The following is a 24,390-nucleotide window of genomic DNA, read 5'->3' as shown; positions in this document are numbered from 1 at the left end:
GTATATAATAAAATAATCAAGTATATACTTTTGAGAATTCTATTAATAGATCACAATTGGTTTTGTATCTCAAGTATAAGAAGAAATGCATATGAAAAATATCAACTAATAAATATTTAAAACAAATGTAACATAACTTTTATCCCTAAGCTCTGCATAAATTAATACTAGTCAGAAATATTATTTGTCAATTAATGACTGAAAAGTACAAAAAGTAGAATGAGTAGGCAATACCCAAGATCAGAGTCAGCTTGAAGCTGCAGAACTGAAGGATCGGTATCCCAATGAAAGGTCCTAATTGATTGACAAGTCAACCGTGAAGCATTATCAAAAAAAGTTTAAATCAGTGATGTTAGTAGTGATACACATTTTATTTCAGACAATATTTTTCCTACAAAATGATGAACTTAACCAATTGAGCACTATTTTTCCAATGTACTCGAACACTATTTTATGTGATGTGTACAGATGAATAAAAATTAAAACTATTACTTAATAGTTGCGCAGGAAAGGATGCCAAGCTAAACTAACAAAAAAACTCAAGAAAAAAATACATTTAAACTAAACACCACCAAATACAGGTATAAGATAAATTTTTGAGCACAATTAGCAAAAAATATATTGAGAAAAAATATTTAGCAGGCAGATACTTACCTCTAGAGAAATAACACAAGCAGACTAGTACAAAAAGTAACAAGCAGCTAAAGAAACAAGGAACGAGAAAGGATAAAAACATATATCGCAAAATCCAAAGACAGATCAAACTAAGAATAGATATGGAGCAACTGTGATGGTGACCAGTTGATTGAAAGGAGAGAAGATGTGTATGTCCAGGTGGCTGCTTAGATTATGTGTGTTTCATTTTGAAGATCAGATTTCTAACATATGGAAAGAATGACACTCAAACTGAGAAGCATCTCAGAGACTTTCTTACCAGATCTCAAAATAAATTTCTTAATGAATTTCTAGTTCTGAAGTATCAGCTTACCAAGTAACTACAAGTCCTATTAAAATTAGAAAGTTGTATGGGTTGGGGTGCCTGGCAAAGAAATCTATGGAAGACAAGTATCAAACAGAGTGAATGATATATTATAAAAAGGCAATTCCAAAAAAGAATAAAATGCCAAATGACTTCCCCAAGTTTCAATGTGTCTTCCAATTACTGATGTCTATCTCAGTCTACTTCCAATTTAGTACAGTGGTGTGAACAAAGTGTCAGAGTACAACATCCTTCCAGTTACCAAAGAAAATATGCAGCTCCATGTTATTTAGCCAGGCAGCCCTTAAACACTCATGCATCCCCTATTTTAATATGGCAGGACAGTATGGAGGGATAAGCACCAAACAACATTCCAACCTTAGTAGTATTTGCAAAGCTGCTTTAATCTTTAAATAAATAAGGCACCTTAGCAAAGGAATGTTTAACAGATCCTGTGGTACGGGGAGAAAATTCCATCAGGAGGCTGAAGAGACACACAACAAAATTTATATGCTTGCATTTTCAGTACCAGTTACTTTCCAGCCAAAAAGGTGGAAAAAGAAATTACTAAACCTCCCCCTTATACACCACCTCATAAGAGTCTCTGACTCCCTAAGGTTTGGTATATTTATCTTAACCTGCTACCTTTGCATACAGTTATGAGATGGAAGGCCAGGATTTGAAGGAGGAGGGAAGTGACCAGGATCTGATCACTGAACAGCCCAAAATAGACAAAGAGAATGGGGCTGGGCTAAGAACAGGTACAGTACCTGCAACGCAATGACTTCCATAAGATAATTACACTGCTTTCAATACACAAATTTCTAGTCTTATAAACAAGTATACACAGCAGGTTCCAGAAAGACATGGGACCTATCCTTCTCTAATTAATCCTCAAAACACTTTCAGCCAATACAGAATTTCTTCTCAACAGAGAATATTCTTGCTTGACATCAAATCCTGCACTGGCAAGACTTCCTTTCAACACTAGATCAACAAGACCAAAGGCAAACTGATTAGTTACAGAGTCATAGAGAGATACAGCACCGAAACAGGCCCTTCGGCCCACCGAGTCCCCACCAAAAACACTCCCCTGGCTCCACCCTACCTGGCAGTTTAATCACATTGAGTCCAATGATGTGTGTGTCCTATTTAACTAAACCAAGCTTCAAATCACACATCTTGGCAACCATCTAAACTCCCTCTTTCCATCTCAACATAACTTGCATCTTCTTCTACCTCACCTCCTTGGCCGCTGAAACGCTTATTCCTGCCTTTGCGAACTCCAAAGTGAATTACTCCAGTTCCTTCCATGCCAGTCTCAAATGTTGTCCAGCTGTTGCTTCATGGCTGATGGAGTTTTCAGCCATCACAACTCCACACTCTAACAATCTCCCTAAACCTTCTACCCTATCTCTCACCTTCTTCAAAATCATCCTCAAAACTTTCCTCTAATCCTTCAATTATTTTTTTCTGAGGCATTTTGGCTACATTTTATTAGATGAAATGTACTAGAGAACTGCAAGCTCTATGTTGTGGTGGTAACATATTGGAGTAGATTAAAAGCAGTAACACAAATATCAAAACTGATGCAATTAATGACATTCCTTGGAACAGTTTGTTCAGCAGGTTGAGAGAATGGTAGAAGCAAGACAATAAATATCTGCTCTCAAGAATAGACCATTCAACATTCACACTGACTTGCCTCTAGTTTTCATGTAATACAGTAAAAGCTGTTTACAACTGGAAATAAGCCCAGTGGCACAGTGGCGCAGTGGTTAGCACCGCAGCCTCACAGCTCCAGGGACCCGGGTTCGATTCCGGGTACTGCCTGTGTGGAGTTTGCAAGTTCTCCCTGTGTCTGCGTGGGTTTTCTCCGGGTGCTCCGGTTTCCTCCCACAAGCCAAAAGACTTGCAGGTTGGTAGGTAAATTGGCCATTATAAAATTGTCACTAGTATAGGTAGGTGGTAGGGAAATATAGGGACAGGTGGGGATGTTTGGTAGGAATATGGGATTAGTGTAGGATTCGTATAAATGGGTGGTTGATGTTCGGCACAGACTCGGTGGGCCGAAGGGCCTGTTTCAGTGCTGTATCTCTAATCTAATCATTGAATCATCTTGAGTCTCAAAAAGTAGTTCAATCACCTCTAACGAATCATCCATCTGTGCACACTAGAATTAGGTTCCTCCAGAACCCTATCCTGCAGTGGACCTTTACATTTGTTTGGAAACTATTTAGCTCATCAGTTAGAGGTTGAAAGGATGTTAGCGCAGCATTGTGCTTTAATTTCAAATCTGTAAATGGAATATAGAATTTAATGACAATGATTTGAAATTGTGCATGTAATTCAGAGCTTTTATTTTACCAGTGATGGAACAACAGCTTAAGCTGGTTTAACCTTTGTTAAATGCATATTCAAGTTCAGTATTGTTTAAGCAATTCTATCATGCAGCATACAGAAAAAATTACTCTCATGATGGGTAATAAGAATCAAAAATTGTATTTTTTCATATTAATAGTATAGTATGGTACTAATGTTACTATGGGAGTCGCTGTCGCTATCAAATCTTCTAGTGTCAGGTGTAGCTCAGTTGGTAGTACTTTCACCTCTAGGGTGAGAAGATTGTAGGTTCAAGTCCCACTCCAGGACTTGAGCACGAAAATCAAAAAGCTGACACGCCAGTGCAGTACTGAGGAAGTGCTGCACTTTCAGAGGTGCCATTAAACCGAGGCCACCTCTGCCTTCTCAGGTGGACATAAAAGACCCCACAGCACTATTGCAAAGAAAAGGGGAATTAATCCGGTGGCTGGCCAATATTTATCCTTCCATCAATACCACAAGAACAGTTTATCTGGTCATTATCACATTGCTGTTTGTGGGAGCTTGCTGTGCACAACTTGGCTTCCAGGTTTCCTGCATTGCAACAGTGACTCCACTTCAAAAGTCCTTAATTGGCTGCAAAACACTTTGGAACATTCTGTGGTCAGGAAAAGCACTATTTAAATACAGGTTTGCCATTCTTCATTTTTATGTAATAACTGATATGTTGAAAATACATTTATTTGTATTTGTTATGAACACTGGACTTTGCAGTATGGTTATGTTTGAAAAACTGATATTTAATGCAGTGTAAAATGGGCAGAGGAAGCATGTGACCTCACACAAAATCTGCCCAGAGACAAGCAGGGATCTTGGTTAACATGAGAACCAGGAACACAGATCAGAGACCTTTTTGAAAGCAGGGTGCAAGGTGATCACACCTAATCGACAATGGGTTTTGCTATCCCAGACACTCAAATTGTAAACAGGGAGCCAAAGGCTCTAAAATGCAAACAGAAGCTGCAGTTTTTAACACCTGGAAAGAAAGGAAAACTCCTGGTTTTGTTCTGGGAAAGACCGCATTACCCCTGAAATAATCACGAGTGCCAAGCCTGCTATACTCTCAGCACTCCATGAACTGCTTTGCCTGTGCTGGGATGAGGGAGCAGTACCGCAGGACATGTGCAATGCCAATATCACCCTCTATAAGAACAGGGGTGACCACGGTGACTGCAACAACTACCGTGGAATCTCCCTGCTCAGCATAGTGGGGAAAGTCTTCGCTCAAGTCATTTTAAACAGACTCCAGAAGCTAGCTGAGCGTGTCTACCCTGAGGCACAGTGCGGCTTTCGAGCAGAGAGATCCACCATTGACATGCTGTTCTCCCTTTGCCAGCTACAGGAGAAATGCCGCGAACAACAGATGCCCCTCTATGTTGCTTTCTTTGATCTCACCAAAGCCTTTGACCTCGTCAGCAGACGTATTCTCTTCAGGCTACTAGCAAAGATCGGATGTCCACCAAAGCTAATAAGTATGATCAACCCATTCCATGACAATATGAAAGGCGCAATTCAGCATAGCTGCGCCTCATCAGACCCCTTTCCTATCCTGAGTGGTGTAAAACAGGGCTGTGTTCTCGCACCTACACTGTTTGGAATCTTCTTCTCACTGCTGCTCTCACACGCGTTCAAGTCTTCAGAAGAAGGAATTTTCCTCCACACAAGATCAGGTGGCAGAGGTTGTTCAACCTTTCCCGTCTAAGAGTAAAGACCAAAGTATGGAAAGTCCTCATCAGGGAACTCCTCTTTGCTGACGATGCTGCATTAACATCCCACACGGAAGAGTGTCTGCAGAGACTCATCAGCAGGTTTGCGGCTGCCTGCAATGAATTTGGCCTAACCATCAGCCTCAAGAAAACAAACATCATGGGACAGGACATCAGAAATGCTCCATCCATCAATATCGGCAACCACGCTCTGGAAGGGGTTCAAGAGTTCACCTACCGAGGCTCAACTATCACCAGTAACCTGTCTCTCGATGCAGAATTCAACAAGGGCATGGGAAAAGCTTCCACTGCTATGTCCAGACTGGACAAGAGAGTGTGGGAAAATGGCGCACTGACACGGAACACAAAAGTCTGAGAGGGGGGGGGGGGAGAGGAGGGGAGAGGGGGGGGAGAGGAGGGGGGGAGGGGAGAGGGGAGAGGAGGGGAGAGGGGGAGATGAGGGAGAGGGGGGGGAGGGGAGAGGGGGGGGAGGGGAGAGGGGGGGGAGGGGAGAGGAGAGGGGGGGAGGGGAGAGGGGGGGGAGGGGAGAGGAGAGGGGGGGAGGGGAGAGGGGGGGGAGGGGAGAGGGGGGGGGAGGGGAGGGGGGGGGGAGGGGAGAGGGGGGGGGAGGGGAGAGGGGGGGGGAGGGGAGAGGGGGGGGGAGGGGAGAGGGGGGGGAGGGGAGAGGGGGGGGAGGGGAGAGGGGGGGGGAGGGGAGAGGGGGGGGAGGGGAGAGGGGGGGGGAGGGGAGAGGGGGGGGGAGGGGAGAGGGGGGGGGAGGGGAGAGGGGGGGGGAGGGGAGAGGGGGGGGGAGGGGAGAGGGGGGGGAGGGGAGAGGGGGGGGAGGGGAGGGGAGAGGGGGGGGAGGGGAGGGGAGAGGGGGGGGAGGGGAGAGGGGGGGGGAGGGGAGAGGGGGGGGAGGGGAGAGGGGGGGAGGGGAGTGGGGGGGGAGGGGAGAGGGGGGGGAGGGGAGAGGGGGGGGAGGGGAGAGGGGGGGGAGGGGGGAGGGGAGTGGGGGGGGAGGGGAGAGGGGGGGGGAGGGGAGAGGGGGGGGAGGGGAGAGGGGGGGGGAGGGGAGAGAGACAGAGACAGTGCGAGAGAGACAGAGCGAGAGAGAGAGAGGGGAGAGTGACAGAGCGAGAGAGAGAGAGAGAAGGAGAGAGAGACACAGAAGGAGAAAGAGAGAGGGAGAGGAGAGAGAGAGAAAAGGAGAGAGAGGGAGAGACAGGGACAGAGAGGGGTATAAATGTGGCTTGGGATTTTCAAGTGTGTTAATAAGTTCATGGAAAATACCTTTCTCTGTAACTTAGTGTATTCGCTACCTACAGAATACCGTTCAGTTAATGTTGACTTTTAGTTTAGTTATAGCAAGCATTAAAATGTGAAATCTTGTGAGATTCTTAAATCTCATTGGGGAGTTCATAACTCGTTCTCAGGTTTGTGGTCTCCACTGAGTCATAAAGTTATACAGCACAGAAACAGGCCCTTTGGCCCATCGTGTCTGTGCGATTATCAAGCACCTATCTGTTCTAATCCCATTTTCCAGCACATGGCCCGTAGCCTTGTATGCTACGGCACTTCAAGTGCTCATCTAAATATTTCTTAGATGTTGTAAGGGTTCCTGCCTCTACCACCCCTTCAGGCAATGTGTTCCAGATTGATACCACCCTCTGGGTGAAAAAGGTTTTCCTCAAATCCCCTCTAAACCTGCCCCTTACCTTAAATCTATGCCCCCTGGTTATTGACAACTCCGCTAAGGGAAAAGGTTTCATCCCAATCAATGCCCCTCATAATTTTGTATACCTCAACCAGGTCCCCCCTCAGCCTTCTCTGCTCTAAGGAAAACAACCTTAGCCTTTTCAGTCTCTCGTCATAGCTGAAATGCTCCAACCAGGCAACATCCTGGTGAATCTCCTCTGCACCCTCTCCAGTGCAATCACATCCTTCCGATAGTGTGGCGACCAGAACTGCACACACTACTCCAGCTGTGGCCTAACTAGCATTTTATACCGCTCCATCATAACCTCCATGCTTTTATATTCTATGCCTCGACTAATAAAGCCAAGTATCCCATATGCCTTCCTAACCACCTTATCAACCTGTGCTGCTGCCTTCAATGCTCTATGGACAAGTACAGCACCGTCCCTGGAGTATTGCATACAGTTTTGGTCCCCTTACTTGAGAAGGGATGTAGTTGCATTGGAGGCAGTTCAGAGGAGGTTCACTAGATTGATTCCAGAGATGAGCAGCTTGTCTTATGAAGAGAGATTGAGCAGTTTAGGCCTTTACTCTTTAGAGTTGAATCGAGCGAGAAGAGATCTAATTGAGGTATACAAGATGATTAAGGGGATTGACAAAGTAGACGTAGAGAGGATGTTTCCTCTGGTGGGGCAATCTGGAACAAGAGGTCATATTTTTAGGATAAGGGGTAGTAAATTTAAAACAGAGATGAGGAGAAATTACTTCTCTCAAAGGGTCGTGAGGCTGTGGAATTCACTACCCCAGAGTGCGGTGGATGCCGGGACATTGAGCAAATTTAAGGAGATAAACATATTTTTAATTAGTAAAGTCTTGAAGGGTTATGGAGAACGGGCAGGAAAGTGCAGTTGAGACCAAGATGAGATCAGCCACTATCGTATTGAATGGCTGAGCAGGCTCGAGGGGCTGAATTGCCTACTTCTGCTCTTATGTCCCTATGCTCTTCCTAGGGTTCTACCATCCATTGTATATTTCCTTGCCTTGTTAGTCCTCCCAAAATGCTTCACCTCACATTTCTCAGGATTAAGTTCCATTTGCCACTGCTCCACCCATCTTACCAGCCCATCTATATCGTCCTGTAATCTAAGGCGTTCCTCCTCACTATTTACGACACCATCAATTTTCGTGTCATCTGCAAACTTACTGATCATACCACCTATATTCACGTCTAAATCATTAATGTACATTTCAAACAGCAAGGGTCCCAGCACCGATCCCTGCGATACATCACAGATCACAGGCTTCCAATCCCAAAAACAACCCTCAACCATCACCCTCTGCCTCCTGCCACTAAGCCAATTTTGGATCCAATTTGCCAAATTACCCTGGATCCCATGGACTCTTACCTTCTTAACCAATCTCCCATGCGGGACCTTATCAAAAGCCTTACTGAAGTCCATGTAGATACATCAACTGCTTTACCCTCATCTACACATCAAGCCACCGCCTCGAAAAATTCAATCAAGTTTGTTGGACATGATCTCCCCCTGACAAAGCCATGATGACTATCCCTGATTAATCCCTGCCTCTTCAAGTGGAGATTAATCCTGTGCCTCAGAATTTTTTCCAATAACTTCCCTACCACTGATGTTAGACTCACTAGCCTATAATTACCTGATTTATCCCTGCTACCCTTCTTGAATAATGGTACCACATTCGTTGCCTTCCAGTCCTCTGGTACCTCTTCTGTGGCCAGAGAGGATTTGAAAATGCGTGTCAGAGCCCCTGCTATCTCCTCCCTTGCCTCACATAGCAGCCTGGGATACATCTCATCTAGGCCTGGGGATTTATCCACTTTTAAGCCAGTTAAAACAGTTAATACTTCCTCCCTTTCAATGCTAATTTGTTCAAGTAGATCACAAACCCCCGCCCTGATCACTACATCGCCCTTCTCCATAGTGAACACAGATGAAAAGTAATCATTTAAAACCTCACCTACGTCTTCCGGCTCCACTCACAGATTGCCATTTTGGTCCCTAATGGGCCCTACTCTTTTCCTGGTTATCCTCTTGCCCTTAATATACTTATAGAACACCTTGGGATTTTCCTTTATCTTTCCCGCCAGCGTTTTTGCATGTCCCCTCTTCGCTCTCCTAATTACTTTTTTAAGTACCCCCCTACACTTCCTATACTCCTCTAGGCCTCCGCTGTTTTCAGTGCTCTGTATCTGCCATAAGCCTCCTTTTTTTTTTCCCTTATCCAATCTTCTATATCCCTTGACATCCAGGGTTCCCCGGACTTGTTGGTCCTACCCTTCACCTTTACAGGAACATGTTGGCCCTGAACTCTCACTATTCCCTCTTTGAATTACTCCCAATGATCTGATGTAGACCTTCCTACAAGTCATTGCTCCCAGTCCACTTTAGCCAGATTCTGTTATACCATACTGAAATTGGCCTTCCCCCAATTCAGTACTTTCCGCCCGGTGCTCCGGTTTCCTCCCACAGCCAAAGACTTGCAGGTTGATAGGTAAATTGGCCATTATAAATTGCCCCTAGTGTAGGTAGATGGTAGGAGAATGGTGGGGATGTGGTAGGGAATATGGGATTAATGTAGGATTAGTATAAATAGGTGGTTGTTGGTCGGCACAGACTCGGTGGGCCGAAGGGCCTGTTTCAGTGCTGTATCTCCAAATAAATAATTAAATTTATTTCTGGTCCATCTTTGTCCTTTTCCACAACCACCTTAAATCTTACAGCGTTATGCTCACTATCCCTGAAATGCACTCCCACTGACACTTCTACAACTTGTCCGGCTTCATTCCCTAGGATTAGGTCCAGTACCGCCCCTTCTCTTGTAGGACTTTCTACGTACTGGCTCAAAAAGCTCTTCTATAAGAATTCCGCCCCCTTTAAGCCTTTTGCACTAAGACTATCCCAGTTAATATTGGGGAAGTTGAAATCCCCTATTATTTTTACACCTCTCTGAGATTTGCCTACATATCTACTCCTCTATCTCTCCCTAACTATTTGGAGGCCTATAGTACACTCCCAGCCAAGTGATTGCCCCCTTTTTGCTTTTAAGTTCTACCCATAGGCCTCACTTGAGGAACCTTCTAAGATATCATCCCTCCTTACTGCAGTAATTGACTCCTTGATCAATAGTGCAATGCCACCTCCTCTTTTACACCCCACTCTGTCATGCCTGAAGATTCTATATCCTGGAATATTGAGCTGTCAGTCCTGCCCTTCCCTCAACTATGTCTCTGTGACAGCAATATCATATTTCCATATGTTAATCAATGCCCTCAATTCATCTGCCTTACGTGTAAGGCCCCTTGAGTTAAAATAGTGCAATCCAGCCTTGCATTATTTGCTTGTGCCTTAACAGGTCTATATTTGCTCTGCCTTCCAGAATTTCTCTTCTATATTTGGTTGTGCATCACCCCCACTGTACCTCCACTCTGTATCCCACCCCCCCACCACCAAATTAATTTAAACCCCACCCCCCAAACAGTACAAGCAAACCTCCCAGCAAGGTCGTAACACATTCAAAACCCCCACAACATTGACAAATATAAGCAAATATACTACAAAAAGAAAACATTTCCATGGCTATGGGAAAGAGCAGGTTAGCTCTTTCAAAGAGTCAGCACAGGCACAACGGACTGAATGGCTTCCCTCTGTACAATATGAGTCAAACGTTCCAAGGATTAAACTATATAAAAAATATAGCGAGTAGACAATGTGGAGACTGTTGGTCAACAACTGAATGAAAGCCACTGCCTCAAGAACAAATATTCACTGCATTAGATTTATTATTCTTGTGATAAAACGCATTTTTGACCTGTGCCAGGCACATTGGATTGTCTGAGCACAGCGAATATCGGAAAATCAGGTTGATCACAACACATTACTGGGGGGGGGGGGGGGAAAAACAGGCGGGTTCCTTTCCTGGCATTTGTTCCAACCTTTCTGTTTCTCCTATATTCACAATTGTACTGGAGACTGTGGTGAGAGACCAGTGGAGGAGTATGTGCGAGCTGTCGCATGTTCTGTTAGGTGCACATACGCTGATTTCAAAGCTTTTTTTTTAAAAAAAGCAGACTCTAACTTAAAAGTGAAACTAAAAACATCAGGTTTCTGGGGAAATTGAAACTGGTTGGAACCAGATAGACACAGTCATTTGACCAGAAGCATGTGACACAAGCTATCCAAGCTCAGATTTGAAGATTGTACAGTGGAAGCAGACTGTAGGTAGGCATTGTGGCAAAGTGTTTTGCAGACGAGCTGCCGAGAGAGAAAACTGATTCTAGTTCCTGGCCATCGACAAATACAAGTTGCAGCAGCCGTTTTTGGTTACTTAAGGCAATACCGGTGGAGATAATCCATTAAGGCTGTTGTGAGCAGAACTACGGAAGTTCCGGAAGAGTGAAGTTTTGTTGGGGACAATAATGCAGGGGAACTGCTGTCGGAGGAAAATCAGCGACTGCATCGTGGAAGATGAGAGCTGGAGATCTACCTGAAAAGTTCAGAGATCTGAAGGACTCTGTGGCTGTAACTGGTGCCATATTTGCTGTGGACTGCCCAGTAAATCCATGAGATCTATCTTTGTTGTATCTGATAATTAATGTGTAATCTGTAAACTATATATATTGACCATGATTTGTCTGTTATTTCATGTTTAATTAATGTTGATTTTAGTTTGATTGTTGCAGTAAATTTATAAAAGTGAAATCTCGCCTGTTTGGCTTTTCTTTTGGGGTCGCTTGGTAAATTCGATTCTTTTGGTTTCTTGATCTTCACAGGGATCATAACACTATGCTCATGCAACATAGTGCACCTGGATGCAGAACCAGAAAAATCTTCTCTATTAAAATCTTTATGCGTATAGTCAGACACATTGGACACGTCCACAGGATGGAAGACGGTTGCATACCCAAGGACCTTGTGTATGGTGAGGTAACCCGGCTCAGATGGCCAGTGGGGCGCCCAAAGCTCCGCTTCAAGGATGCTTGTAAGTGTGACATAAAGGCCCTAAATGTCGACTATTGCATTTGGGAGTTTATAGCTGGCGAAAGAGGGAAATGGCGCACATCCTGCAAACTGGTGCGCACTACCGCAATGACCAATTGCTACAGCAGCTTGGCAACAGGCACCAACGGCAAAAACAACAACTCACAGCATCACTTGGCAGCTTCACATGCAGCACCCGTAGCAGAACCTACCTCTCAAGGATCGGCCTTCACAGCCAAAGGTACACCAAGAGAAGACAACCCACCTAATGGATTGTGTGCTGCGTGTCCATCATCTTTCATAGATGGAAGGATGCCAGTCAATGAATGCATAACTTTCAAATCAAATATTTTTATTCTGCCTGGATGTAATATGGGTTTCTAATTTCTAGTTTGTTAAATATATTTAGTTTGATATTTCATAGACAGCATTGTAGTTATCCAACTATATACACTGGACTCAAATTTATAGAATTGAATAAAAATCAGATTTTAAGATAGTCACAGTTTTTGCTGTATTTTTTATTAACAGCTCCTTAAACTACTGATGGATACTCTTTTGAATGCTATATACTTGAGCTAAAATAATTCTGTACATCCAATCAATGTATGCCTAGTTCCAACTGAAATGTACATTTTTGTCTTATAGTGCACTAACAGATTGCTTGTTGCATTTTTTCTTTAAAAGGAAGCAGACAGGAAATGGTAACATTTGTACAGGAACTCAGTTGACACATAACCCCACAGGTAAGGAGTATCTCTGCAACTCTACTGGGATATTAAAAAAACATCAACAGTTGCAAAGATGTGACACTGATGTAATTATAGGTCAACTACAGCCTTAGGCTTTAGCAACAATTTCTGTTTTTGCACCCTTGCCAAGGTTGTCTCCGATTTTAAGTACTCACTCGAACTAAGGGGGAACTAAGGTTTTCCATTAAAGCTAACTAAATAATTGCATAATACTGTGTGACTGAAACAGGATGCGAGTTAACAATGCACTTCCAAGTTTTAGCACCAGCTGGCTAATTAAAATATTTCTAGTGACTCCTATTGGCCATGACCTCGTTTCCCTATAACTGTAATTTCCTCCAGCCCCACAACCCTCCGAGATATCTGAGCTCATCTGATTCTGGCCTTATGAGCGTCCCCAGTTGGTGGCTAATCCTTCAGTTGCCTAGGCCTTAAGCTCTGGAATACCCTCCCAATACCCCTCTGCCTCTTTACCTCGCTTTTTTCCTTTTAAGACATTCCTTAAAACCTAACTGTTTGACCAAGCTTTTGGTTATCTGACCTAATATCTCCTTATGTGGCTCAGTGTCATATTTTGTTTTATAATGCTCCTATGAAGCTAAAACAGCTAATACTTCCTCCCTTTCAATGCTAATATGTTCAAGTATATCACAAACCCCCTCCCTGATCTCTACGCCTACATCGTCCTTTTCCATAGTAAACACAGATTAAAATGTTATGCATGACCTAATAGGGACTGCAATATTTGTGTTGGTATTTGCTCTAGAGGTCGTCATACAGTACCTACCTAATTTACAGGATTAAAAATAGATTGACCAGTTTAGAAACATAACACCTATAATCTATGAATGAATATGACAATTGAATCTAATCTACTTCTGCGGAAAGGCTGAAAAATTCATTCTAATTCAATAACGAGAAGTGCAATGTGAAGAACATTGAGTACAACCTTTCTAACTGGGGAAAAATTAACTAGTAAAAAGGACTTTCTAGGGTGCAGAGATCTGAGACGGCACACAAGCATGACGTACGTACATTGTAGCCACATTTTGTGTGCATGTAAACCACAAACAAGCAAGGCATTACCCATTTTATGCATGTAGCATTCTTAAGTGAAAAAGAACATGCCCTTCATAGGCATCCCTTTACCTACAAAGCAATATATCGATGCACACCACATAACAGTCTTATTCTGCATTCCCACTCAAGCGGTTTAATAGTGAATTATAACCATCAGGAGAAGGAAGGTCAAAGGCAACATGCAAGTGACAGAATATGGAATATTTTATCTTGGTAACAAAAAGGTTCATCCCATTGTGCTTACATTTGTTTGAGTAATAAATAATGATACAGACTAAACATTAATGGGCAATATGCAATTAAAGTTCCTTTTAAATGCAAAATGTAACAGTGAGGAATTATCCACATAGCACCATGGAATCAAACAGATTTAGTTCCCAGTTTACCACGATCTTAATCTCAGCCACATCATTGCAAGATGATATCAAGCAAAGGCAGGACACCTCACCATAGGAGAGGAGGAAAAGAAACCATAAAACGTCAAAAGGAAAGTAGTCACTAGGCTAGCATTATGTACCATCCAGCAGATGGCTGAAGAATGGCATTTACAACCACCTGCACACCACACATATGGCCTCTGAAAACTACAGGAAGGAAAAACAGGTGGAAATATACCAATTTCATGAGAAATAGTACCTACACAAACTGCAACATTTACATGATATTTTGGGGCAGTGGAATGATAAAATTCATGTACAACCAGAAATTACACACTGTACAGGCATTAGAGAAAATAAAAGTAAAACTTAAATATTATAAGTGGTCATACCTTGCCCCAAGAGTGCAATCAGCAGAATCCTGGCTTCCAGCCTCACTTGGTGTACTCACCGATTTTGATGGAGGAGATGTAGGAGGGACTAAATAGTGAAACAGACAGGTATCCGCTGTTACTACCCGTAGTGGATGCACTGGTAATGATGTTTCAAAATTAATTTAACATGAAATATTGAATAAAACAAACATGATGGCAGTAAAGAAAAATACATGAATGAAATGAAATTCAAAAGAGAGAAAGGAAAAGGCAAAGTTAAATTCCATGCTGTGTTTCCATGCGCTTTACAATGCATGCAGTCAGTCTGTGAATGAAATAGATTTGTAATCAGCTGTGTACTTTAGTCATGCTTTCCTTGAACGTGAAACAGTGGCATCCTACTGCTTACTCAATGTGGCCAAACATGCACTATCCCTTTTGCTGACTTATGGAGATCATGAACCAAAAACTATTACACAGCATTTCTACCAAATTCTAAAATATTTTGTTCTACTTAACATAAAAAAATAACATCCAGATCAGATAACACATCCATTTGCCAACTCATGAAAATAAATACTATGCATTTATTACATACACCTGTTTAGGAAGAGTGTAAAGGTTTGTTTCTAAAATCAATTGTGTCATATGCAGGTCAGAGAAAAGGGATAATGCCTATTTTGTTGGGCTAATCTGCCTTCAGCAATTAGGGGAATTGAAAGACAACGGGTACTAGAAATGTGATGTTTTGTTTACAAATTGATGAATAATAGAAGTAAAAGGTGGTGTAATAAAACAACTCAAAATTGTATTGACATCAAGAACAATTTGCACATTAATACATAAACTTTTTATGACGACACATGCAAATATAATCCATAAAATTACATAAGAAAATAAAATTACTGATGGGCGACAGGCTTCCAAATGTCACAAGAATAATTTTTTAAACCTATTTCATTACATAGGATATACAGCACAAAAACAGGCCATTCAATACAACCAGTTCATGCTGGCGTTCAGATATAATCTAAATAGCGACACACTTATTTTAAGCAAGATTACACTGAGGAATTCTAGTGGCCTGAAGTTGTATGCCATCAGTAGTGTTATCTCCAGGCCAGAAAATAAGTTACTGTGCACATAAGAGGCTACATTTGTGGCACAGTTAGAGTATGAATATCTTATATGAAAATCTAGGGACAAAAACATTTTTATGAATTTCATCTACATTTTGCTTAACATTTAAAAATTTACCCAGCAAAAGGTAATAAAACAAAAAGATCAACGAAAGAAATTAAAGTCAATTCATCATATATTGTAACTTTTGATTAGTAACATTGGTGAAGGCCTGGATGCATATTTAATACTCTACTCTTTGGTGAATGGATATGAACCTTCACTGCATATTTTAAATACCTGTATACCTAAGCAAGACTGAGCATACCTGTCTTACTCCAAATAAAAACTAGATTGCTTCTCTTTACTAAGTTGGCCACCTGGAAATCAAAATCATTAATTTTGAATGATCTGAGATATATTTGTAATACAAGATAAAGTCCCATGGCTTTGCTCATGCTAAGTCTGAGCAATGAAAAGGTAAATCCCAGTGTCTGGGAACATTAAGAAGATTCTTTTCCCAAGAACAGGGGTGCCATGCCAAGTAGTTTTACCGTATTTATCAGCAATGGGGCAAATTGGGGTCTGGCATTACAGTGTTAGAGTACTTCAAACAGGGTTCTCGGAGCACTGGGAGGGAGACCAGTGGCCCAGAAACACTGCTGAGAGGGATTATGGGAACCCTTTGTCAGATCCTGGAATAAGAGATAAGAATCTGGGATCTCAGAGCACCAAGGAGGCAAGTCCCAGTATCTGGAAACATTAAGAGGAGTCCTGGGATCTCAACACTAGAATTCTTGGGATCTGGGATAAATGGAAGAATAATCCTGGGATCAGGGAGCACTGGAAAGGTGCTCTGGGGTCTGACAGCACTCAGGAAGATTTAAGTGCACTTAAAGGGCAGTACTGGGGCCCAGGAGTTCTGGAGGGCCTGTTCCACAACATTTCTGCAGCTATCGATTTGCCTGATCACATCCTCACCTTCGATTCCCTTCTTACTGGTAAAACCTTTAATCTCTCCAACCTTGGTCGTTACCCATAGAAACATAGAAAATAGGAGCAGGAGTAGGCCATTCGGCCCTTCGAGCCTGCTCCGCCATTCATTATGATCATGGCTGATCATCCAACTCAGTAGCCTGTTCCCACTCTCGCCCCATACCCTTTGATCCCTTTAGACCCAAGAGCTATATCTAACTCCTTCTTGAAAACATACAATGTTTTGGCCTCAACTGCTTTCTGTGGTAGCGAATTCCACAGGCTCACCACTCTCTGCATGGTCTGTACCCATCTCCACTCCCTTAAGGCCAAGGGATGCAGACTTGTACATATTTGGCACATAACTGGTTTAGCCATACATCGTCAGATTTGGCTAGACCACATCAAGTACTATAGGGCCCTGCTCTCCTCTGCCAAAATTGATCACTAATCGAAGATCATCTTGGAATTGAAAGGTAACTCCTGCTTTTTATCCTCCACTACCAACTGTCTTTATAAACAGCTCACCCCTGCCCTTTCCATCTCAACTCCAGCAATGTGCTATGAACTCATTGGCATCCAAGAATGAAACCATTAGTTCAGCTTCCTCCACCACATTCGTTCCTTCCCCTTGCCCAAGCTAAGCTTCCTTCAAGGTTCCCTCCTGCCCTAGCTCTGAATTCACACCTGTCTTTAGTTTGTCTCCTAACTCTCCTCATGCCCTCTCAGAGCTCATCTTATCCAAAAAAAACCATCTCCTGTTCGCAACCTTATTCCCACCAAACTGCTGACACCCAATTTCCATTCCTGACCCCATGAGAGCTGCTATTGCAAATAGTTCCCCTTCTTCAGGTGCTGCTCCCCTCCCTTTCAAATCTATCATCCCACCCCTCAAAAGACCTGCTCTTGATCCCTCTATTCCTGTCAACTACCACCCCATCTCCAACCTCCCTTTCCTCTCCAAAGTCCTGAAATGTGTGGTCAAAATTTTAGTCTTCCAAGTCTATCCTTCCCAAAACTCCATGTTTGAACCTCTACAATCAGATTTCCATCCCTGCCACAGCACTGAAACCTTAACCAAAGTTGTAAATTACATCTTCTGTGACTGTGAATATTGTACACTATCCCTCCTCATTCTTCTCAACCACTCTGCAGTCTTTGATGCAGTTAACTACACCATCATCCTCCAATGCTTCTCCTCTGCTGTCCAGCTGAGTGGGAATGCCCTGGCTTGGTTCCATTCTTACTTATCTAGTTGCACTTATGAATCTATCTTTGGATCCCTAATTCTTATCTGCATGCTGCTGTTCAGCCACATCATCCATAGACATGAAGTCAGACTGCATACGTACAATTGCTACATTCAGCTCTACCTCACCACCACTCTCTTAATCCCTCCACTTCACGAATTGTCAAACTGCTAGTCTGACATCCACTCTTGTACAAGCCAGAACTTCCCACAATTAAACATTGGGAAGTCCAATGGCACTGTCTTCAGCCCCAGCAATGATATCTGTTCACTCACCACCGATTCCATTTCCCTCCCTGGTCACTGTCTTAGAGTCTTTGCAATCTCGGTATCCTACATGATCTGAGCTAAGCTTCCAACTCCATAGCCTCTCCATTTTTAAAACCACTTACTTCCATCTCCATAACATTGCCTGCCTCGCCTCAGTTTATCTGTTGCTGAAACCCTCATCTATGCTATTGTCAACTCCAGATTGAACTACCTCAACGCTCTCCTGGCTGGCCCATCTTCCAATCTCCTTAAGGATGAGATCACCCAAAACTCTGCAGTCCATATCCGAACTCACACCACGTGCTGCTCATTAAGCACCCCTGGGCTCACCGCTTTAGGTTGGCTTCGAGTCCACCAACACTGAGTTTAACATTTTCATCCTTATGTTAGAATTTCTCCATGGCCTCACCCTTCCCTATTTCGGTCACCTCATTGAGCTCTACAGCCTTCCAAGAACTCTGCACTCCTACAACTCTGGTCTCATATGCACTGGACATTTCCTTACTCTACTACTGGCAGCCGTTACTTCAGCCATATGCACTCTATGCACCGGAATTCCCTCCCTAAACTTCACTGCCTCTCCAACTCTCTATCATTTGAGATGCATTTAAAAACTGACAACTGACCTCTTTGTCCATCTTTGGATCACCTGTCCCATGTGTCCTTCTTCCTTCTTTGGCATGGTGTCAATTTTTGCCCAATTATACTCCTGTGAAGTGCCTTGGGTACTTTCTTACATTAAATGCAAGTTTTTGTTTTACTATTCTCAATATCCCAGTCTCTGGCACTGTGCTCACCATATTCCCTCATTGGTCCTTCTCATCATTCAACTTTGGTTCCCTGCTTGCTTGTGCTAACCTTGTTCCAGTCCTGCTCGCCATCTTTGCTCCCTAACCTGACTTCAGTCCACCCCATTCGACTCCCTCAATTAGCCTCAACCTTGGTCATTGTCTTTCTTCACAAATTCCCAAATCCACGGTGGGAATAAGCAATTTGTTTTTCAAGGGCTTAAACAGCTATATTTCATTTGTAACTCTATGAACACTTCAAAAAAAATAATGGGTTACCAGCTTAGCCCAGGTAACTAGCTTTGCTTATGGTATTAAGGGAAAAATAAGGGTTGAGGAGGATAGTGGCAAGTTATGGGGAGGCCATCAGTGGGGATAGAAAGGGTAAAGAAAACTGGAGGTGATACAGCAATGGGGTGTGGAATTGGGGGTAAAAAAGAGGGGAGACAGGGGTGAAGTGCAACAGAGCATATAGGGGATGAGAAGAAGGAACTGCATAAATCCATAGAACAGAGAAGAGTGGAGGGCACAAGAGAGAGGAAGGCACTGGTGAGTTGGCCTTTGACCAATGGGGGGGGGGGGGGGGGGGGGGGGGGAGTGGTGGTGCGGGGAAGATGGGAGACAGGATAGTCAGGTAGGGCAGTGAAGAGGCAAAGCGGAGGTGAAGGTTAAGGGAGCACCTGAGAGGTGAGGGGAGGGATTAACTGGAAAGATGAGGTCTTGAGGTTGGGGGTAACTACAAGCAAGTAAGAGTAGAAAGAGAATGTAAGAGTAGAAAGAGAATACATGGAGAATTATGGAGAAGTGGAAGCACAGGGAAGGATACAGAAGTTGAGCAAATAGTCTAAAGAGAAAGAGGTTTGGGAGCAAGGGGTGGATGGAAGATAATACAGCAATGGGAAGATCAATGGGTAGAAGATTGAATTATAGCAAGGGAGAAAACAATTTTCGCCACTGAAAAGTGCAGCTCGTGACTGTCTCCATTCTTATCTTCATTACACTACCCAACCTACCACCTCAAGCCCAAAAGGAAAGGAGAAAAAAAGATGAAAGTAGAAGAGGAGACACATTAAAAGAGGTACCCACAGTTAAACAGAAGAGAAAAACAAAGGCCAACAACATGCATTTATATAGCACCTTTATTGTAGTGAAACGTTCTATGTACTCGACAGGAGCAATCAAACAACAAAATTTGACACCAAGCCACGTAAGGAGATTGAAGACATGTAACCAAAGGTTTGGTCAGAAGGTAGGTTTTAAGGAGCCTCTTAAAGGAGAAGGTAAAGAGATGAAGAAACAGCAACATGAAGATACCAGAGATAATTAAAAGCATAACCCACATCCTCTAACTTAGTGTGCAACTTCACAGGGGATCCACTTGTTAGAATATTACAAGACTTCCATTAAACTGTATTTCATGTCAATGTAACACTTTGCTGTCACACTACTGGCAATCCTATTATAAAAAAGCATATCTCTGACTCATCATGAGCACCACCACAGAAAATCTGCTATATATTGTTCTATGCATTTGTAGCAATGAGTAGAGAGACTGAACCAGTAACACTGTCAGGTTTAATTAATGTCTCCAGATAGAAGAACTGCTCTATTTGTGGTTTAACTCATAATGAATCACTACTGAGAAAGTTAAATTATATGTGACACAAGATTTGTTTTAACATTGTTTTGTATGTTTATCAAATATTCCAGTTGAACTTATTTACTGCATTTAAATGCATTTTTATTCATAATTATATCTTGTATCCTAAAGGTAAGTGTAACAGAATGATGCTCTACTGCCATCTACTGATAGTCCAGTATTACCATCTAATAAAAGTAGCATTCTGTAATGTTAACATTTGCTAATTTATTTAATTGATGTTAAGGAATGGATAAAATAAAACTGTTTAAAAAATTAGTTCTCAGTATTTCAGTAAGGCAAAAATAATTAAAATCTGTTAAACCTTCACTCTGGTTAACATTTGACATGTTTAGACAGCTGTGTCAAACAAATCTGACATCAGGTAAAAACAAACATAAAATCGAATATACCTTGGGAACACAGTGTAATGATTTAAAAGATAGTTTCTCATGTTTACCATTCAGCTGCTCTAGGAATAAAGTACATGGAAGATATATAATTAGTGAAATGTAACAAATTATGCTACTCCCATTGTACATTATCAGCAAGCATCAATTTTTAGCTTCATTTCCATATGTCTCAAATCTAAGTCCCACTTTGAGTTGACCTCCATGAAGCAAAACAGAACTGCACTGACGTAGTGGAATAGCTACAAATAAAAAGGCAATGTGTTCCTGAACATACAAAATGAAACATACCTTATCAACTAAATCCACATACATACCAACAGAGGGCTCAGACGTAATGCCCATGCTCTGCAGCAAGGCCTCAGCTTCTCTTCGTTTCTTTTCAATATCAGATTCTTCAATCTGTACAAATTCTTTTTTCTGATCAGCCTAATAGAAATAATTATGAATACAATACTTTTACAAAATATAGCCACGAATTATGATTGTATTAGGATAATTTTGAAATAAATTTGGTGCATTATTTGCTTCAAGCCACATTAGTGATTTTCCTTTTAACCAATTTTCTCCCTATCTCTCCTGAAGCTGTCGGAGTACAGTTCTACAGATGCCATCAGCTCTCTGATACCTCACCAGGTGCTCATTCTTCATGTGTTAGCCTAGATGGCAAGAGTTGACAAGTTATTTAACTGTGAGGAACATTACAGCCAACTCCAAACCATTCTTTACATACACATGGCACGTTCTACCTCATCAAATAATCTGAAAAAGTTCACTTGATTTTCACCTATACTGTCCAGGAGAAGTTAATTATATTAAAAAGGTACCAGATGGGTGTTAGGGAATTGCAGTCAAGAATGTCTCCAGTTTCACGTCTGAAAGTTTGAACCTGCAACTTTAAGCCATCAGGTTCATTCAACTGAATTAGTCATTGCAATCATCTCTCAACTATATTATTTTGAAGAGATTTAAATATTTATCATCCCCACAGCCATTTACATCAGTGTGGAAGCTAAAATACTCTAGATATTCTCTATGACTGTTGGTAATGTTGCTTTATGATCAGCCAGTGGAAAGTGTAATGAGTTCTTTATGTTGGCTGATGCAACATAAATGAGATGCATGGAGTCCTATTATGCTGAAGACCTCAAACAGGTTTATTACATCTAAATTATATACAGTACAGACTATTTACAGAACCTTTCTCTAGGTGTTAACAGTTGCAGAGATACTCTGGTTTAGAGTCACATGACTGCATCCTGGTACTTAGCTCATTAGCATATTAAGATCTTAAAGCAATATCACCCTTAAAGGCAATCACACAATATCCCCTTTCTTTCCAAAGTCAAGTCTCATATGCTATAAGCAAAAATATATGAAATTAGATATCAAAACATGTTGCACAGTGATTGAGATGTGAAATTTACAAGTGCAGTGGCTTAAAAGTCCTTATATCATTTTGGTGGTTTGACAACACTTGCTTGGAGAGACTGCGTCTCAGCTGTTGCTGTTTTTTCTGAAGTTTCCCCCTCTCTGCATTCAGTTTCTGTTGGTCTGCCTTCAGCCTACTAATATAATCTGTTGCTTTTCTCAAGATGACCACTTTTGAGGCCTTGTCATTCTTGGAAAGTTCCGGCACCTCATCTCGAAGAGCCAACAGACAATGTTTCGACTCATTCCTCCACTGCCTCTTCAGGGCATTGCATGTCCTTCGCCTCTCCTCATCCTCCATGTCTGAAGGCCTGGGGCTCAAGGTCAAGGACTTGTTGGGGGAGCAGTACTTGACCTCATGGAAGTACCTGTCCATTCTGGCTCGCTGTGGTGCTGGCGGTTCTCTAGAAAACAGAGGTAAAGGCACTGTTGTGCTGTTGCTGGATTTCCAGACTGTACCAATTGATGCTGGCTAGAGTCTGCGAGCAGGTTCCAGTCCTTGGAGACTTCCCTTTGGCAATGCTCCCACTGCCAGCCTTTGCTTCTCAGTAGTGACAATGTCCATCTCTTCTTCTGTGTCCCTGGAGCACAAGGAAACACTGCCCGTTGACAAAGCACTTTCATCATCTGAGTTTGGATCTCCATTCTGTTGGTGTGGCATCTCTGAGAAGGGGCTGATACTCTCCAAACCAGAACCACTGAGATCCTGGAGGAACTGTGACTCAATGCGGATACCCTTGGTCTCTTCTGCTGTAACTGGTACCTTGGCGACCTCGTGGATAGTTATGATGTTGAGGTCCTTACACACTGGTGGTCCTCCCACTGCTGGTCCGCTCCTGTCTACCAGGTAGAATATTTGTGGTTTCCATGCCAACTTGCCATAGCTGCACTGCATTGTTAGTTAGTGTGCCACTGCAAGGGATGGGTGACCCAATGTATGCAGATAACTTTGTATTTGTCAGTTGTATCATTGATTTCCAATGATTCTGGTACATATCCTTCAGGATTTGGACTTGTAGGATATTTGCACTAGCACTGGTGTCAATCTTAACCCTGAGTGTATGTTTTCCAGCTTTCTTTGGGCATGTGATGTTGATGGTTTTTCCAAAGGCTCCATTAACAAAATAACAGGCAAGACCCGACAGCTCTCCCAGGATGATTGAGGTTGGTGCCATTACAGGAGGCGTCCGATTGCAAAAAGCGCAGGAAAACCCTGATCACTGCAGAGCTTCCATTCACACAGCCAAAGTTTAAACGAAAAAGCAATTGTGCTGCCTACTGAACAGCTGTATAAACAAGCTTAAGTACTCAAGCAAGGTAAACACAGAGCACTGTCAAACACCTCCCCTCAATCCAAGCTAATGGTCTAAATAACAGAGTTTCTTAAAGGGGAAACAGTGCAGAATCATAGAACAAGTCTTGGAGCAGGTTTTAAGCAAAAGAACAGCACGAAGATGGATACCAAATTTCCCAGCATGAACTGGAAGACAATTGATATCCTATGTGAGTTCCAACTTTTCAAACAAAGAATGCAGTTATGCTTCACAGACTAAGTGACTGCAGAACCAGAAGAACAGGCTGTAAAAATATTAATAGCAGTTGGAAATGAGGGGTTATGCAGAATCAATACCTCTGGCTTATCTGAAGAGGACCAGAAAGATCCAGTTGCTTGACTTCATCAACACAATATATCAATGTGGAACACCTGTTCGTCTTTTGGCTGAGAATTGCTTCTCGGAGTCTTGTCTCAGGTCTGTTTCACTGTGGACTTCGTGTATCAGCTTGCATTTACACAGGTCTCTGGAGCTTTCCTTTCAGTTGTTGACCTGTTGCTGCACCTGTTGTATGTGCGCCTTACTGTAACTTCTGGTTGCATCTTTGGAGCCAGACTTCTTGCATAGTTGGGCCCAGTGTCCTTAGTACTGCAGGGCTTGCACAGGTCTTGAAATGCAGGACAACTTTGTGGTGAGTGGGCCCAACCACACTTGACATACAGCTTGCTTGCTCTTTTCGACCTGATTATCGTGCTGTACCTGGTGCTTGCAGATGCTGTTGTCCAGCTACAACGGCTTTGTATTTCCTGCCATCTTCTAGCAGTGCATCAATGCTGTGACTTTTCTTCTTCCCTCAAGAGGTCTTTCTGACT

General features: G+C 42.6%; 1 protein-coding gene across 1 annotated transcript in view; it reads right to left on the bottom strand.

The window, feature by feature from the left end:
* Positions 1-24,390, bottom strand: part of LOC137372054 (cytoplasmic dynein 1 intermediate chain 2-like) — a 101,844-nt gene that overhangs the window by 62,618 nt on the left and 14,836 nt on the right. Inside the window, exons 3-4 of the mRNA XM_068035407.1 lie at positions 21,131-21,242; positions 14,382-14,469 (exon numbers count right to left, since the gene is read on the bottom strand). Coding sequence (XP_067891508.1) covers positions 14,382-14,469; positions 21,131-21,242 — 200 coding nt within the window. The remainder of the gene's footprint in view (positions 1-14,381; positions 14,470-21,130; positions 21,243-24,390) is intronic.

The sequence above is a fragment of the Heterodontus francisci genome, chromosome 7 (assembly GCF_036365525.1).
Source record: "Heterodontus francisci isolate sHetFra1 chromosome 7, sHetFra1.hap1, whole genome shotgun sequence".
Classification (NCBI taxonomy): domain Eukaryota; kingdom Metazoa; phylum Chordata; class Chondrichthyes; order Heterodontiformes; family Heterodontidae; genus Heterodontus; species Heterodontus francisci.
This window is presented reverse-complemented; position numbering and strand designations above follow the sequence as displayed.